At 32.9% G+C, this 18,993-nt stretch overlaps 1 protein-coding gene across 1 annotated transcript in view; it reads left to right on the top strand.

Annotated features, from left to right (window-relative positions):
- Window positions 1-18,993, top strand: part of cep290 (centrosomal protein 290) — a 46,335-nt gene that overhangs the window by 7,910 nt on the left and 19,432 nt on the right. The window contains exons 11-26 of the mRNA XM_073831936.1: window positions 735-857; window positions 4,273-4,566; window positions 9,517-9,679; window positions 9,828-9,928; window positions 10,015-10,081; window positions 10,177-10,289; window positions 10,369-10,453; window positions 10,537-10,670; window positions 12,765-12,929; window positions 13,009-13,158; window positions 13,235-13,350; window positions 14,565-14,667; window positions 16,522-16,752; window positions 16,873-17,046; window positions 17,117-17,228; window positions 17,331-17,536. Coding sequence (XP_073688037.1) covers window positions 735-857; window positions 4,273-4,566; window positions 9,517-9,679; window positions 9,828-9,928; window positions 10,015-10,081; window positions 10,177-10,289; window positions 10,369-10,453; window positions 10,537-10,670; window positions 12,765-12,929; window positions 13,009-13,158; window positions 13,235-13,350; window positions 14,565-14,667; window positions 16,522-16,752; window positions 16,873-17,046; window positions 17,117-17,228; window positions 17,331-17,536 — 2,337 coding nt within the window. The remainder of the gene's footprint in view (window positions 1-734; window positions 858-4,272; window positions 4,567-9,516; window positions 9,680-9,827; window positions 9,929-10,014; window positions 10,082-10,176; window positions 10,290-10,368; window positions 10,454-10,536; window positions 10,671-12,764; window positions 12,930-13,008; window positions 13,159-13,234; window positions 13,351-14,564; window positions 14,668-16,521; window positions 16,753-16,872; window positions 17,047-17,116; window positions 17,229-17,330; window positions 17,537-18,993) is intronic.

The raw sequence follows: 18,993 nt of genomic DNA, 5'->3' as shown, positions 1-18,993 counted from the left end.
TAGTTTTTTTGCCCCCTTAGATTCCAAAATTTCAGATAGTTGTTTCTCGACCAAATATTGTCCTATTCTAACAAACCATACATCAATAGGAAGCTTATTTATTCAGCAATTTAAAAAAGTATACATCTCAATTTCTAAAAATAGACACTGTATATAGACCAATGTATCACATTTGTATTGCATAATTCTTTTAGAATGAATTGTATGTTCAGTTTACAAACCTAGAATTTTTTTTCAGCTAGTTCCCGTTGCCCTAAAGCCCTAAGTATGAACTCCCGACACAAATGAAGTTCATCTAACCTGATTGAGAGAGCAAACCTTTTTTCTGTTTTTAAAATCTTTGACACATAACAAATGTAATACAAATTGCCGCTGTAGAAGAATATCAAATTAACTAACACGTATCATATTTAACATCATAATGCTACTAGAACAAGTTGGCACAAATCACCTGAAGAAGTCGTTGAGAATGTTCCAAGCACAAAGCCAATAACTATTTCCATTGTAACTGCTCTTTGTTTGAATAGACATGATACTTGATGGAAAAGGCCCAAAATGTAAACAACTAGTAATTAGAGTTGCTCAATTGCTGACTGGTTTGAAACACCTTTTCAAGCCTTTAAGCTGCAAAAAAATCAGAGCCAAATGTCAAACGCCAGTTGTAATTTGATTATTTTTGTAGTTGAGGAGGGTTCTACATGCTATAAACTGTCATGTATTTGTTTCTCTTTCAGAGTATTTTATCAGGGAAGGATATGGAAATTTTGGAGTATCAGCAGATGATCAGAGACTTGAGGGAGAAACTTCGAGCTACTCAGATGGACTCTGACAAAAGCAACATTATCGCACTGCAGCAGGTCAGTCAAATATATGTGTATATATATATATATATATATATAGTGCGTGCATAATTATTAGGCATGTTATATTCTGTATTTAATCTTTTATAAGTGATATATAATTGTGCATGAAGGCTGAAAGTGAAAAACTCTTTGTATTCAGGTGTGCATAATTATTAGGCACGTTTTCTTTCACACAAAATGAGCCAAAAAAGAGATTTAACTTGAAAAGTCAAAAATTATTGAATGCTCATGAGAAGGATGCGATACTAAAGCAATACTTGAATTTGCAAATTAAGGCATGACTATTGGACAGTGAAATGCTCACTGGGTCAGCACGGTCAGAAAAAAGAGCTGGAGAAGAAAAGACACGTTAACTGCAAAAGAATTAAGTTGAAGAATGAAGTGTGAAACCATCCCAGTGACACTATTTTCCAGAACTGCAACCTACCTGCACTGTAAAAAGTTTTCACCAGTTTCAACTTAAAAACTTAAGTTTAGCAGCTTCCTTAAAATTTTAAGTTAAATCAACTTAAAACTACAAGTCATTTCAACTCACGACAATAAAATGAGTTAAAATGACTTGTACTTTGAAGTTGATTTAACTTAAAATTTTATGGCAGCCGATGAACTTAAGTTTTCAAGTTGAAACTGGTGAAAACTTTTTACAGTGTGGAGTCTCCAGAAGAGACCCTCACTTAATAAGAATAACATGCTAAACTGTTCTGAAATACATGAAGACTGTTTTTCTATAGGCTTTATAAACAGATACATTGAGGCTTGGGAGTGACTCTTTCAAGAATTTATCTTCCAGAATCTAGCAGTAAGTTTGGGGAGTTCTTTTTTACAAAAAGCAAAGTCTCAGAAAATCTGGAAAATGGTGGCACTGGAGACTAAATGGTTCCAGATGGTTTCACACCTAATTCTTTTTTTGTCTTTTCTGACCGTGCTGACCCAATGAGCATTTTGCTGTCCAGTGGTCATGCTATAACATTAGAAATTCTAGTACTGCATTAGTATTGCATCCTTCTCAATGGCATTTAACAATTTTTTAAATCGACTTTTTGGCTCATTTTATCTGTAAAAGAAAATGTGCCTAATAATTATTTCACTTCCAGCCTTCATGGACAATTATATATCACTTATAAATGATTAAATACAAAATTAATAGTAGTTATTAAGATGTGGTTTGGAATTAGTGAAATGTGCTTGGAAAAAAATATGACCAGAATATCAACATGCCTAATAATTATGCACACAATATATATGTTTCACTTTTCAACATTGATAATAAAAAATGTCTTATACAGCAAATCTGCATATTAGAATGATTTCTGAAGGATCGTGTGACACTGAAGACTGGATTAGTGATGTTAAAGATTCAACTTTGCCATCATGGGAATAAATTACATTTTAAAATATATTAAAATAAAATTTAATTTAATTTAATTATTATACAAGGTATGTCTCAGGCCGTTATGACACATCCTGCATTTGTGGCATGACAAAGAATTTACAATATACTGGAAATAAAGTGATTTATGGGTTATTACATTAAGTAATAAGTAGTACATTAAGTAGTAATAGTAGACCCAAAAATGAAAATTCCGTCATTAATTATTCACCCTCACGTCGTTCCAAACCCGTAAGACCTTTGTTTATCCTCTGAACACAAATTAAGATATTTTTGATGAAATCCGAGAGCTTTCTCACCTTGCATAGACAGCAACGCAACTGGCACGTTCAAGGCCCAGAAAGGTAGTACGGACATTGTTAAAGGATTAGTTCACTTCCAGAACAAATATTTACAGATAATTTACTCACCCCCTTGTCATGCAAGATGTTCATGTCTTTTTTTTCAGTCGTAAAAAATTATGTTTTCTGAGGAAAGCATTTCAGGACTTTTCTCCTATTAGTGGACTTCTATGGTGCCGGTGAGTTTGAACGTACAAAATGCAACTTCAAAGTGCTCTAAATGACCCCAGCCGAGGAAGAAGGGTTTTATCTAGTGAAACGATTGGACATTTTCATAAAAAAAGTTAATATTTATACACTTCTTAACCTTAAATGCTCGTCTAGTCTAGCCCTGCGACGCACATGCTTACTCTATGCACTCCTGTTCAAGATAGTTAGGGTATTTTGAAAAACTCCCGTCTCATTTTGTCCTCCATCTTCAAAATCGTCCTACATTGCTGTTTTACCTTTTTTGGTAAAGAGCGTTTGATCTGCTTTGCACATTCGCTTTGTAAACACTGGGTAGGTACTTCTGCAGCGATGTAGGATGATTTTGAAGTTGGAGGAGAAAATCAGATTGGAGTTTTTCGACATACCCTAACTGTCTTGAACGGGAGTGCACACAGTATGCATGCGCAACTCAGAACTAGACAAGACGAGCATTTGTGGTTAAAATGTGTACAAATTTTAATTTATTTATGAAAACGACAGATCGTTTCGCTAGATAAGACCATTCTTCCTCGGCTGGGATCACTTAGAGCCTTTTGAAGCTTAATTTAAACTGCATTTTGGAAGTTCAAACTCGCGGGCACCATCAAAATCCTGGAATGTTTTCCTCAAAAAACATAATTTCTTTACGACTGAAGAAAGAAAGACATGAACATCTTGGATGACAAGGGGATAAGTAAATTATCTGTAAATGTTTGTTCTGGAGGTGAACTGATCCTTTAAAATCAACCCAAATATAAATAAATTCATAAGGAATGCCACCCAAATCCCAAAGTGCAGCTATAAAATACTCCAATCATCTGGATTCAGTCAGATTTGCTGAGTAGAAAGTGTTTATGCATCTGTCACTGTGTGTGGAACGTAGCCCGCCAGATGTGTTGTTTCAGACAATGTGTCCCGCTTTCTTATTTTATGCTCCATCATAAAAGCCTGTATTACAAAAGATGGTGTTGATAAATTGGTTTATAGTGCATTTCAATGTGTTTTCTCTTGTTTAATATATGATGCATAACAAAAATATTGTCAGTGGCAGAACACACCAGCGCCACTGTGATGCTTCATGCGAACACAACATGAATGCTGTAACCTGTTAATACGGCCGCTAAAACTAGCCACAGACGCAAGATGTGTGCAACAGGCCTCAGTTGTTTGTGTGCTTTATCATGTCTTTCTCTGTTACAGTTTTCTTTTTGATGCACTCTCCTTTTATTCATTACTGCTTCCTTTCAAATGCTTCACTGGCTTCCAACTGTTTCCCTATTCCATTCTCTCTTGTTTACCACTTGGCCGAGTCAGGTCATATATGAACTGTGCGGCGTGAGTATCTCTGTTTCTCATTTCCTTTGCTTTATGTGTCATTTCTCCCTCAGTTTTACATCTTTCATCTGTCATCATTCATCTGTTTCCGTCATCTTATTTTATCCCACCAGGGGTTTAAGGAAGTCATTGACTTTGTGTTTAACTTCAAAAGGCTGTGCAAGAGAGGGACAACCAGATCAAGATGCTGTCGGAGCAAGTCGAGCAGTACACCACTGAAATGGAAAAGAATGCTGTGCTCATCGAGGAGCTGAAGAAACCGCTGAAGAAAGATAAAGGTCATGTCAGCGTGCAGCAGCGCAGGTTGGAAGACTTAAGCTCTAAACTGCAGGTGGCTGAGAGGAGAGCTTTGGAGGCTGAGCGTGCCGCCCAACTGGCTGAACGTGACGCCAGGGACAAAGACAAAGAACTCAATGACACCCTCACTCGAATCCGTCTCTATGAGTCTGTGAGTTTATACATTGGCACTCACTTTCAGTATTGTAAAATTAGCTTTATTTTCCAATAACATCACAAAGTCACAAAGCATCTTCACAAGATCTTGTTCTTAGATCTACAATCAGAAGTTGCCCATTATGCTTTTAGGAATGATAGAAGCCTCATAAGCCCACATGACAATATGTTTTGTGGTCATTTTTGAAAAAAAATGTTTAAATAGTAATGACTAAATACAGTGGAGATCAAAATTCGAGAAATAATTTTTTAAATATTATTAATCTTCATCACTCAAAATTTGAAGGAATATTAGCTGTGGGTATGCCACTGTTCTACTAACATGTTTGACAAAATATCCAAGGTATTTCAACAAAAACTTTTATAAAAATTAGAACGAAATTAGCACGAAAGAAGATTCAAACTAACATTTTGCAGAGTTACAGCTGTCAGAAATTAGTAGGAAGTGTAGACGCCCTTGCTTTAAATGACTTCAGCACATCTGCGGCTACAGGATATTGCTATTTTCTCACATTGCTCTGGTGTGATCTTGGTCCAGTTTTCTTTATAATTCACTAACTGTGGTAGGTTTATTAGCCATAACTTTGTCGCCAAGGATTTTCCCAGAGATTTTCAATTTGGTTTAGATCAGGACTTGGTCACTGCAGAGTGCACTTTCAGTCCGCCTTCTCTTAAACATGCCGAGACAGATCCGTACCCGTACCCCCGTTCAGCGCTGAACTGGCAAGCAATTCCAGCTGCAGTGTTAAACCGATTTTCCCATTGAGAGTCTCTGCATTATCCTGTCTTCCCATGCACTTTTTTGGAAGAATTTGTCATTGTAAACCTGCAATATTAGAGAAATCACAGATTTAGAATGACCAACTTCCCTTGCAGTGGCAGAAAGGGACATCCCTTTGGCCTTCATCTTCACAACATCTTGTTGAAGGGTTTCAGTCATTTTAGAGGAATCCACCATCTCGCAATCTCAGTGAAAATTAGAGGAATGCTGCCAGTTTAATAGGGTTTGTCATATAATGAAGGAAATTAACACCAATAACTTGGAGGTATCTGGTTTAGATCAGGACCTGGTCACTGCAGAGTGCACTTTTAATTTGACTTCTCTTAAACATGCTGTTCAGCACCGAACTGGCCAGCAATTCCAGCTGCAGTGTTGAAACAATTCCACATTGAGAGTCTCTGCATTATCCTGTCTTCTCATGCAACTTCTTTTGTAGTGGCTGAAAGGGTCATCCCTTTGGCCTTCATCTGGACAACCTTCTTGCGTTGTAATCATTTAAAAAATAATAGTACATTTCAGAGATTTTCAGTCTGGTTTGGATCAGGACTTGATCACTTGCAGAGTGCACTTTCAGTCTGACTTCTCTTAAAGTCCCCCTGTAGTGAAAATCAAGTTTTTTATGTTGTTTATTTGTCTATGTGGTGTTTTTAATATGATTTTAGGCAAACCATGTGCCAATCCATTAATCAACACCATTGCTTAGTATTTTCTCCTTAAAACTGTGGTTTCCCAAAGGCTGTCTCAGAAATGCGTTTTTTTGCTACGTCATAAAATTCAATAACCAATCACATCAATAGATAGATAGATAGATTCATATCATTAGCATGCAAAATATACCAATAGGATTACCAGCACAAAACGAAAAATTAAATAGAGCAAAACCGCTAACCGTTAACTTGAATAATAACTCGCGGCAACAGTGTAAAAGTAGCCCGAAATCAGAAGCACCTCTCCCGCATTGATGTCTGCACTTCAGACACTCACAGGCGCGAAATGGAATCACTATCTAGGCTGCATTTGAGCCTTCATGTAAATGTAAAACTACGCTTTGTGCGGGTCACGTCATTAGGCAAAGCCGTGGTCTCTGGGTTCGGCATTTGCAGCAGACAGAGGCCCCGCAGCATCTCAGTAGCCGTCGACGAAAGCTGGTGTTTGTACACATTGCAGATTTCCAGAAGTCTCTGGCGATCATAGAAGTGTTTACGGGTGTTTAACTTTTGATTTTGCGATACAGAGAGACTCTCTAAAGACGAGGAGATGAGTCTAACAGACATAAAAACACGGAGTAGCCGCTGCGTCCGATCGTGCCGCCATCTTGGTCAACATGCAGAGACAGATCCATACCCTGTTTAATGCTGAACTGGCAAGCAATTTCAGCTGCGGTGTTGAACCCATTTTTTCATTGAGTCTCTGAATTATCCTGTCTTTTTTTTGGGCGACTAGCCTTTTTTGGGAGCTTGAATGAATTAGTGTCATTGTAAACCTGCAATATTCGAGAAATCGCAGATTTGGAATGACCAACTTCTCTTGCAATGGCTGAAAGGGTCTTCCCTTTGGCCTTCATCTGGAAAACCTTCTGTCGCAGGGTTTCAGTCACCTAAGAGCGGTCGGCAGTCTTGCAATCACAGTGAAAATGAGCTAAAACGTCTTCAAAAAATTAATTTAGTCTAGTAATCAACAGTATTTTATTCATTTTTGCTATATTGCATCTTTGTGACCACTCATACCTAATGAAAACAACTATTTATATATGTGAATATTTCGATTATTTAAAAATATTTATAGTCAAGCCCGAAAATATTCATACCTCTGGCAAATTCTGACTTAAAGTTACTTTTATTCAACCAACAAGTTTTTTTTTGACCGGAAATGACCAGGCTTCTCCCAAAAGATAATAAGATAATGTACAAGAGGCATCATTGTGGAAAAAAATATATCTCAGCTTTTATTTACATTTGAACAAAAAGTGGCATATCCAAAATTATTCATACCCTTTGCAAACTGTCATCCTGATGAATCTGGGCTTTGCTGGTGGCAACATCTCAAGGCAGACAGTCCAACGGACACTGCACACCGCTGGGTTCTACGGACGCAGACCAAGGAGGACACCACTTCTCCAGATAAGGCACACGTTGGACCGTTGGACCGCGTGGACCGTGTGGACCGTGTGGCCTTTGCAAATGCTCATCTGGACAAAGAAGACGACTTCTGGTCTTCTGTTTTATGGTCAGATGAAACAAAAATTGAATTGTTTGGCCACAATGATGTAGCCTTTGTTTGGCGTAAAAAAGGAGAAGCCTTCAACCCTAAGAACACCATCCCCACTGTCAAACATGGTGGTGGGAACCTAATGTTTTGGGGGTGTTTTTCAGCCGGTGGAGCAGGGATCCTAATCACAGTAAACGACACCAAGAAAAAGGAGCAATACATCAAAATTCTCAACAACAACATCAGGCAGTCTGCAGAGAAACTTGGCCTTGGGACCAGTGGACATTTCAGCACGACAACGACCCAAAACACACAGCAAAAGTGGTGAAGAAATGGTTAGCAGACAAAAACATTAACGTTTTGCAGTGGCCCAGCCAGAGTCCTGACTTAAATCCAATTGAGAATCTGTGGAGGGAGCTAAAGATCAGGGTGATGGCAAGGAGACCCTCCAACCTGAAAGAGTTTGAGCTCATCGCTAAAGATGAATGGGCAAAAATACCAGTGGAGACATGCAAAAAGCTGGTCAGCAATTATAGGAAGCGTTTGATTGCTGTAATAGCCAATAAAGGCTTTTTTATTGATTATTGAGAAGCGTATGAATATTTTTGTACATGCCACTTTTTGTTCAAATGTAAATATTTTTTTCCACAGTGATGCCTCTTGTACATCGTCTTATCTTTTGGGAGAAGCCTGTGTCATTTCCGGTCAAAACAAACTTTAAGTCAGAATTTGCCAGGGGTATGAATAGTTTCGGGCTTGACTGTATATATTTTTGTTGTTCGGTTGCATCAATCTTTACCACTTGCTAAAGGTATTCAAGTTTATGTTCTAATAATCTGACTTTCCAAGTAAAATAAATTATATCTGGGCCCGTATTCACAAAACATCTTAAGGCTAAAAGTAGCTCATAACTTGCCGATTTAGGAGAAAATCTTAAAAATAGTGGGCGTGTCAGTCCTAAACTTAGGACTCCTACATTTTTGCTGTAAAAGTATTTCACAAAGCGTTTTAGCACTAAAACTAGCTCCTAAATCTGTGAAATGTTAGGAGCAGTGAAGAGGACTCCTAAGTCACTAAGACCAAATCCCAACTATCCTAAAATGGCTGTTGCTGGCAATCTGCCTCGGAACTTAAACTTTTTTAGAAATACTCTGTATTTATTTGCACACAGATGTTTTTCCCCGTGCAAATTTTTTGGTTTTGGAGGTTGCTCAAACTCCAAATTTTCCTTTGATTATATCCTTGTTTTCATTAACAAGTTGGGCAAGAAGTAACAGCTGTTCTTGCGTTCAGTTTGGTTTTCTTTTACAGTTGCATATCTTGTCAGCCATGATTAATCTATTATGTTAATAAAAAAGGCTGTTTATATGCATATCAGCTAATTGTTTATGAGAAGCACACAAGCAGTAGGCTGATAATCAGCTGAACACATACTTGTTTAATTTGACACTTACCCTGCATTTTAAAATCTTGATGGCAACATTTTTTAAAAAACTTTATTTGAATATGGCAACTTAATATCATGCTCTACAATATTTCTATGAACAAATCTCTGACAGAGACCCTTCTCCTATCAGCCAATCACTGTGTGCATAAGCATGCTGACATCATCCATAGCAACGAGGTCAACCCCGCCCTTACTCTTAGCTTAAGACTTCTCTCTATTCCTTAGTAAAAGTTTGTCTCAGCAGCTTTGGGAATAGGTTTTAAGAGAAAACTCTTAGCTAAAAACTTTTACTGCTATTAAGGAGAACTCTTAGTGCTAAGATAAAATGTTTTGTGAATATGGGCCCTGGTTGAATTTGTTTTAATAATCCAATTTTAAAATTAATACTCATCCACTTTAATCAGTAGATTCTGACATTAATGTTAAAAACAAGGGTTCACTTTAAACCTATAAAAAGTTATATTATACCCACATGGAATTTTGTCTTGAAGCACTCCATTGTCTTTCAGGGGACGGATGGTTTGGAAGCTGCAATCACTGAGATTAAAGAATGTAAGAATCAAATCAGAGTGAGAGACCGGGAACTCGAATCTATGATAAAGGAGATAAACCAGCTGGAGATCAAAATCAATAATCTACTAGATGAGAATGAAGACCTACGAGAACGCCTTGGTAAGTTTCCTCAACATTTTGTTCTTTTAAGAATCCCGTATAAATTACTCCTTCATCTAGATATATTAGATTGTTTTCATATCTCTTGTTGAGCTTGTTAAGATAAAAATCTGCTTTGACCCTCATTGGGATCATCTTCCCGCACCAGGATTAAATCCGAAGGAAGAACTGGATTTGAGTGAATTCCGGAGATCAAAGGTTTTGAAGCAGAGACAATACAAAGCAGAAAACCAAGTCCTGCTGAAAGAGGTAAAACCATTTAACTTTATCTTTATGGTCTGGCCTTGGTCCATTAGCCCTGTTAATTTTGTCTGTGACCCCTAATGGGACTTTAGATTGAGCGTCTGGAGGAGGAACGGCTCGAGCTGAAACAACATATTCGTGCACTGGTAAAGGACAAAGGTGCGTATCAGTTACACACACATGTCCTATTCACATAAACAGATCATTTGGTTGTATTACATAATAAACCCTGACAGCACATTTCCTTTTTTAAGGCATATCAGTAGTTAGTAGTTCCCTGCTTGATGACAGTGTTGAAGAAAAGCCAAGCAGGTCTTTTAAAGAGAGGCCTGTTTCTGGATCCACCGATGAAGAGATGAAACGCAAAGTAAGCCTTTTATCAGATAAGAATGAGTTTTAAACACCATAAAAGTTAAAGCTAAGCTAGAAAGCTGTTTGTTTTTCAGAATGACCGTCTGCAGAAAGAGTTGAGCAACAAAGAGAAAGAACTTGAGCTCAAGAGAACTGAATCCGCCCAGTTCAAAGCCAAATGTGAGCAGCATCACCGCGTGACCTTTGCACACTTGCAGTTTCAGGTGGTTTGTGTGACTATAATGTTTCTTGCTCTCCTGCAGTGAATGAAATGCTGAATGAGAATAAACAGCTGGAGCAGGGCATGAAGGAGATCCTGCAGGCCATCCAGGACACTCAGAAGAAAACACCCACGTCCACTGGTGTCAGCATTCCCAGCCTGGAGAGACTTGTCAATGTATGTTTATCAACAATTAGTGGGCCCACGCTACATCTGCGTAGTATTGCATTATTGTTTTTTTTTTATTTAATGAAATTTGTGAGAAATATATGTGTGAAAAATTCTAAAAATAATAATACATTTTATAATTATGCAATAATTACCTACAATAATTTTCAACATAATTTAATTATAATTTAATAAGTAATATAATATTTAAAGGAAAAATATAAATTTGTGTTAATAATACTAAATTATATTTTTAATAGTATATAAATAAATAAAAAATATTATAAATTTAAATATGAAAGTATACATTTTATTATGAAATAGAATATTTAATGGAAAAATGTAGTTGTCAAAAAATATATTAGTAAAAATACTTTTAAAAATAAAGAATAAATCTCATAATTATGCATTTAAAATAATAAATATCAAATTATATATTTGAATAGTAATACAGTATTTAATGGAATAAAATCATAGGTGTGAAAAAAATGCGTAATTGTGCAATTAAATTTATACATTTAATTAGTCATACAGTGTTTAATGAAAAAATCATTTATGTGGAAATAAAATTATAAATTGTATTTTTAACAAATTATGAATAAACAAAATGTCATAATTATGCATTTAAATAAAACGTATACATTTTAATATGAAATAGAATATTTATTGGAAAAAATAAGTTGTGAAAAATATTTTTACAATAGTCTAAATAAGTCTAATAATTATGCATTTAAAATAATAAATATAAATATAAAATTTTACATTTAAATAGTAATACAGTATTTAAAAGAATAAAATTATAGGTGTGACAAAAATAATTTTAATTATTTATCCTTTATGAATGAACAAATAAATGACGTAAATTATGCAATTAAATATATACACATATAAAATTACACATTTAACAAGTAATATTATTGTATTTTTAACCAATTATAAATAAATACTAAATTTCATAATTAGGCATTTAAAGTTATAGATTTTAATATGAAATATAAATTATAAATAGTATAATATATAATATAAAATATTTAAATGAAAAAAATAGTTGTGAGAAATATAATAATAAAAATACTTGTAATAATAAATCTCATAATTATGCATTTAAAATAAATATCAATGTCAAATTATACATTTAAATAGTAATACAATATCTCATGGAATAAAATTATAGTTGTGAAAAAATCATTTTAATAATTTATCATTTATAAATGAATAATAAATGATTAAATCACATAAAATTACACATTTAATGAGTAATACAATATTTAATAAAAAAAATTTGATTTTAACAAATTATGAATAAATATTAAATGTCATAATTATGCATTTAAAGTTAAAAATGTAACAATATACATTTTAATATGAAATAGACTGTTTAATGGAAAAACATTAGTTGTGAAAAAATAAAATAAAAATACTTTTAAAAATAAATAATAAATCCTCAATGATGCTTTTTAAATAATAAATATTAATATTAAATTACACATTTAAATAGTAATACAGTATTTAATGTAATATAATTATAGGTGATTTTTTATGATTTATAAATGAATTATAAAAGCAGTAATTATGCAATTAAATACATATACATATAATGTTACACAATAATACAGTACTTAATGAAAAAAATAATTCATGTGGGAATAAAATAATGCATTTTATTTTTTAAATTTTTTTTAAATTATGAATAAATATTAAATGTCCTAATTATGCATTTAAAGTTTTACTGTGGTAAAATGTGTTTGAGCTAAGAATGCAACACTCTCTTTGGAAGCATAAATTTGATGCTTTATTTAAAACACATTTAATGAAAACCATTGTAGTGGGGAAAAATGAATGAGCGTGCAAGTAGTGACAGGCAGTCAAATTCTGTGGAAATATGATCTGTAGTGTTTCCATTAGCTTTCAACAAGCATAGATTTTGTGGGCTTAGTGATTAGTCATCCTGATACATTTGTGATAATGTGACACACAGTTTAATAACTTGTTTCAATCTTACTCAAATATTAACGTTTTGGCTCCCTCTTGCAGCAGAGTAAAATGACTGTTCCTAAATATCCTGTCACAACGTATAAGAGTGATAAACGTGTTTATCTTAAGGCACTGGAGATGAAGTACTCAGAGGGAAAGTTTGACGCAAGCCTCCACCTGAGGTCGCAGGTAGATCAGCTGACCGGCCGCAACGAGGAGCTACGGCAGGAGATGAAAGCGGCTAGAGAGGAGGCAGCAAACACTCTCAATCAGTTTACAAAAGCCAACGAGAAGGTACTTACTCAAAACCTTAACTTAAACAATTACTGCATTAAAAAAACAGGTTTTCATCTCTCCATGTGTCTTTTTGTAGATTGCTCACTTGGAAAGTGAAGTTGAATCCATGAGTAAATCAACTGGCACTTCCATCCCTTACAAGTTATTAGCTCTGCCAGAGGAGATGACGCCAACTAATGCCGAGGTCATCAACGCTCTCAACGAGTACATGATACAACTCCTACAGGTGTGTGTCAGTCACATTATAACACAAACCAGATGTAACGCACATAATATTAAGACTCCCGACTGTGGATGTTCAGGAGATCAAAAACAAAGATGATTCCGTTGAGCAGCTCAGTTCGGCTCTGGAAGAGTATAAAAGGAAATTTGCAGTGATCCGCCATCAGCAAGGACTACTCTACAAGGAGTATCAAAGGTATGCCAGGAGGAGAGTTTATTATATACAGTTGAGGTCGATAGTTTACATACACCTTGCAGAATCTGCTAAATGTTGGTTATTTTACCAAAATGCATGTTTTTTTTATTTAGTACTGACCTGAAAAAAGTATTTCACATAAAAGATGTTTACATATAGTCCACAAGAGAAAATAATAGTTGAATTTATAAAAATGACCCTGTTCAAAAGTTGATTCTTAATACTTTGTTGTTACCTGAATGATCCGCAGTTGTTTTTTTGTTTAGTGGTAGTTGTTCATGAGTCCCGTGTTTGTCTTGAACAGTTCAACTGCCCGCTGTTCTTCAGAAAAATCCTTCAGGTCCCACAAATTCTTTGGTTTTTCAGCATTTTTGTGTATTTGAACCCTTTCAATGACTGTATGATTTTGAAATCTATCTTTTCAAACTGAGGACAACTGAGAGACTCATATGCAACTATTACAGAAGGTAATGATCAGATTACAGAACATGATCAGATCAGAATAAATGTAACTTATTTTGTCTTCTGGGAAACATGTAAGTATCTTTTGTAGCTTCTGAAGGGCAGTACTAAATGAAAAAATATGATATTTAGGCAAAATTGTACAAATCTTCATTCTGTTCAAAAGTTTTCACCCCCCACTCTTAATGCATTGTTTTTCCTTTTGGCGCATCAGTGAATGTTTGAACCTTCTGTAATAGTTGCATATGAGTCCTTCAGTTGGATCTCAAAATCATACAGTCATTGTTGAAAAGGGTTCAAATAGACAAAAATGCTGAAAAACCAAAGAATTTGTGGGACCTGAAGGTTTTTTCTGAAGAACAGCAGGCAGTTCAACTGTTCAGGAGAAACAATGGACTTATGAACAACTATTACTAAGCAAAAAAAAAAAAAATCAGGTAATAACACAATATTAAGAATCAAGTGTATGTAAACTTTTGAATGGGGTAATGTAACTATTATTTCCTCTTGTAGACTATATGTTAATGTCTTTTATGTGAAAAATCTTATTCAGGTCAGTACTAAATAAAAAAATAACATGCATTTTGTATGATCCCTCTTATTTTGGTAAAATAATTCACAGTTTGCAGATTCTGCAAGGTGTATGTTGATCCATAAAATATTGTATATATTATGTTATAAATATGTTTGAGTATACATACTCAGTGTTCAATAAAGCATGATTTTAAGTCACCTCATGTGCTCTGATTCAGCGAGAAGGAGTCTTGGCAGAAAGAGAGAGGCTCTTTTGCCGAACTGAAATCCAAACTCGAGGAACAAAGGGAGGTGGACGCAGTAAAAGTCAAAGAGTACAATGTAAGTCTCGTAAAGGGATAGTTCATCATTCTTATTCAGTTACTCAAACCTGTGTAAATATAATGACTTGCTAACAAACTGATGTCATGAATTTGAAACAGTTCGGTTTGAAAACGTTTTAGCAATTCAACATTGTGGTGGAAATAATCAATTTAGCTAATGGTTGTTAGCTGCCGTTCAAAAGTTTAGGATTTTATGTTTTTTAAAAAAGTCTTGCTCATCAAGGCTGCATTTATTTGATCAAAAATACAGAAAAAACATTAATATTGTGAAATATTATTACAGTTTTAAATGATGGTTTTCTGTTTTAATATATTTTAAAATATAATTTATGCCTGTGATGCAAAGCTGAATTTTCATCAGCCATTATTTCAGTCTTCAGTGTCACATGATCCTTCAGAAATCATTTTATGATGATTTATTACTTTTATTATAAATGTTGGAAACAGTTGTGCTGCTTAATATTTTTTGGAAACTGTGATTCCTTTTTCAGGATTCTTTGATGAATAAAAAGTTAAAAAGAACAGCATATATCCTTGGTGACTTAAAGTATTAATGCATTTAAAAAAAAGAAAGAATAAAAATGTACTGACCACAAACTTTTAAATGGTAGTTTATATTGTTACAAAAGACTTTTTATTTTAAATAAATGTTGTTCTTTTTAACTTTTTATTTGTTAAAGCTTTAATGAGTAATACAGTATTTATTGAAAAGATACTCCATGTGGAAATAAAATAATAAATTGTATTTGACCAAATTATGAATAAAAATTAAATGCCCGAATTATGCATTTTTAAGTTATACATTTAAAAATAAAAGTATGAATTTTGATATGAAATAGAATATGTAATGGAAAAAATTTGTTGTGAAAAAATAATAATAAAAGTACTTTTGAAAATAAATAATACATCTTATAATTATGCATTTAAAAACATACATATAAAATGACTTATTACTAATTCTGCAATTTACTACATAAAAAATTACACATTTAATGAGAAGTACAATATTTAATGAAAAAAAATGATGTGGGAATAAAATAATAAATTGTAATTTTAACAAATTATGAATAAATATTGTGAAAAATAGAATAATAAAAATTATTTTAGAATAAATAAGTCTCATAATTATGCATTTAAAAAAATAAATCTAAATACCAAAATACTATATTTAAAAAGTAATGCATTATTTAATAGAATAAAATTATAGGTGTGGAAATTTTTTTTTATAATTTATAAATAATAATTTGCAAAAGTGTTAATTATGCAATAAAATACATATACATATAAAATTGCACATTTAATGAGTAATACAATATTTAATGAAAACATTTTATTTAAAAACATTTAATAAAAACCTTTACAGAATGCAGTTGGTGACAGGCAGTCAAATTCTGGGGAAATCTGCAGTTTCCATTAGCTTTCCACAAGCATAGATTTTGTGTGGGCTTAGTCATCCTGATAAATTTGTGATAATGTGACACAGTTTAATAACTTTTTTAAATCCTACTCAAATATTAAAGTTTTGGCTCCTTCTTGCAGCAAAAGTACAACAGGTTCCAACAAAATATTAAGCAGCACAACTGTTTCCAACATTCAGCAACAGCATATTAAAATAACTTCTGAAGAATCATGTGACACTGAAGACTGGAGTAATGATGATAAAAAATTAGGTTTTCATCACAGGAATTAATTACATTTTAAAATACATTTACATAGAAAACAGTCATTTTACATTTAAATAATATTTCACAATATTAGTATTTTTCTGGATTTTTACTAAAAATAAATGCAGCTTTTATGAGCCTAAGAAACTTCTTTTAAAAAACATTAAAACAATTTGACTCCTTCCCAGCACTGGCTTGAGGCTCTTGAAAAGGGCCCAACTGAGATCAAACAGGAGCTGGCTGAGACGGCCCGAAAAATGACGGTGCTCAGAGTGAATGAAAAGTGTCTGACGCGGCGTTACACAACTCTGCTTGAGCTCGAGCAACACTTGAGAAAGGAGAACGGCAAACTGAAAGATGATTTCACTCAAATGGAGGCTGTGGTAACTGAAAGACTCGGCTACCTGCAGAGGTTCAAGGTATTATGCCTATGTATATCTCTCAAAAAGATTGAAAAGATTGTCCTGGCCAGTTTATATTGGACTTTCACTATGATGAATGGTAGTCATCTTTGCTGAAGGCTGTAACTTTGCTCTCAGGAAATGGCAGCATTTAAAATGGCCGCATTGCAGAAATCTCTTGATAGTAGTGTTCCTGCATCAGAGCTGGAGAGAGCCAACAAACAATACACTGACCTCACCATCAAGTACAGAAACCTCCTGCAGAAAGACAATCACCTTGTTCAGAAGACAACCACGCTGGAGCACCTGGAGGTACATCGCTTCCAAGTTACATTAAGCAGTGGACCTTCTTTGTTTTTCTTACAGTACTCTTTTCTTTCAGAGGGAGAATGTGTCTTTACATGAACGCATTACTTCTATTAATAAAGAGCTTGAGATCAGCAAGGAGAAGCTACACACTTTGGAGCAGGCTTGGGAGAACATCAGCACGGCTGGTAGACGTCACTGCTAATTGATTGCAAATGATGTATTTGAATAAAATATGTTGTTGCAGAATCCTAAATTGACCTATTGGCCTTGTCTTCTGGTGTTCACAGGCGGTGAGAGCAGCATGGACAAGGCAGCCAAAGCACTGGCTAACAGCGAGATTGTATCTGTGTCTAGACACATCACGATGTTGGAGATGAAGGAGTTAAATGAAAGACAGCGAGCTGAGCATGCCCAGAAGATGTACGAGCACCTGAGGAACTCCCTCAAACAGGTGGAAGAACGCAACTTTGAGCTCGAGACCAAGTTTGCTGAGGTGGGTCTGATTTGTCTCTTGCAGCACATAGCATCCATCCATTTATTTTATTTATTTTTTTTTTTAATTAAATTTTTTTTATTCATTTTATTTTCATTTTTTTTTTATAAAATACATTATAGTGAACATTAAATAAGCCTTAATAGAAAACACAGTTTGTTAAATATTTTAATATTTTTGTTAAATATTTTAATAACCGTTTTAAAAACATTGTGCTAAACATTTAATGTTTTTTATTTGGCTTTAATTTAATTTTATTTTTTGTAAAACAGCTGGTTGAATATTTTATGTGATTTAGTTTTATTTTATAAAACACAATTTTAAACATTTAATAATCTTTTATTTTATTTTTTTTGTTTAATTTTTTAATTTATTATTTTAATTTTAGAATAAAAAAATATTTTATTTTTATTTTATTTTTTAATAAAATACATTTTAGTGAGCATTAAATAGGCCTTTGTTTTATTTTTATTAAACAGTATGTTAAACATTACATTTTTATTTTATTATTATTCTTTTTTTATTTATTTATTTATTGTTTTTAAATAAAAGACATTATAGTGAACATTAAAACAGCCTTAATAGAATAGCCTTAATTACCATTAACCAATAACCATTTTAAAAACATTGTGCTAAACATTTAATGTTTTTTATTTGGCTATAATTGTATTTTATTTTTGTAAAACAGCTGGTTGAAGATTTTATATGATTTAGATTTATTTTACAAAACACAATTTTAAACATTTAATAATCTTTTATTTTTGTTTGATTTTTTTTTTTTTTTTATAAGTATTTTTTTTAGTTATAAATTTTAGTAAGCATTAAATAGGCCTTCATTTTATTTTTAAAACACATTAAGTTAAACTGTTTAATAACTTTTATTTTTTTTTATAAAAACAATGTGCTAAAACAATTAATACATTTTTTATTTGATGTTATTTTATTAAAACTGAATAATGTTAATTATGCTTTAATTTTATTTTTGTAAAACAGCTGGTTGAACATTTTATATGATTTTATTTTATTTTATAAAACAATGTGCTAAAACATTTAATACATTTTTTATTTGATGTTATTTTAATAAAACAGAATAATGTTAATTATGCTTTAATTTTATTTTATTTTTGTAAAACAGCTGGTTGAATATTTTATATGATTTAGTTTTATTTTATATAACACAATTTTAAACATTTAATAATATTTTATTTTATTTTATTTTCAATAGTTAATTTATTATTTTAATTTTAGAATAAAACATTTTTATTTTATTTTCAAATAAAAGACATTTTAGTGAGCATTAAATAGGTATTTTATTAAACAGTATGTTAAACATTTTATTTTATTTTATTTTATTTTATTTTATTTTATAATAAAAGACATAGTGAACATTAAATAAGCCTTAATAGAACAGCCTTAATTATAAAATACAGTTTGTTAAACATTTTAATAACGATTTT

Source organism: Garra rufa, chromosome 25 (genome assembly GCF_049309525.1).
Source record: "Garra rufa chromosome 25, GarRuf1.0, whole genome shotgun sequence".
Taxonomy (NCBI): Eukaryota; Metazoa; Chordata; class Actinopteri; order Cypriniformes; family Cyprinidae; genus Garra; species Garra rufa.
The sequence above is the reverse complement of the archived record's forward strand: the minus strand, read 5'-3'. Positions and strand labels throughout refer to the sequence as shown.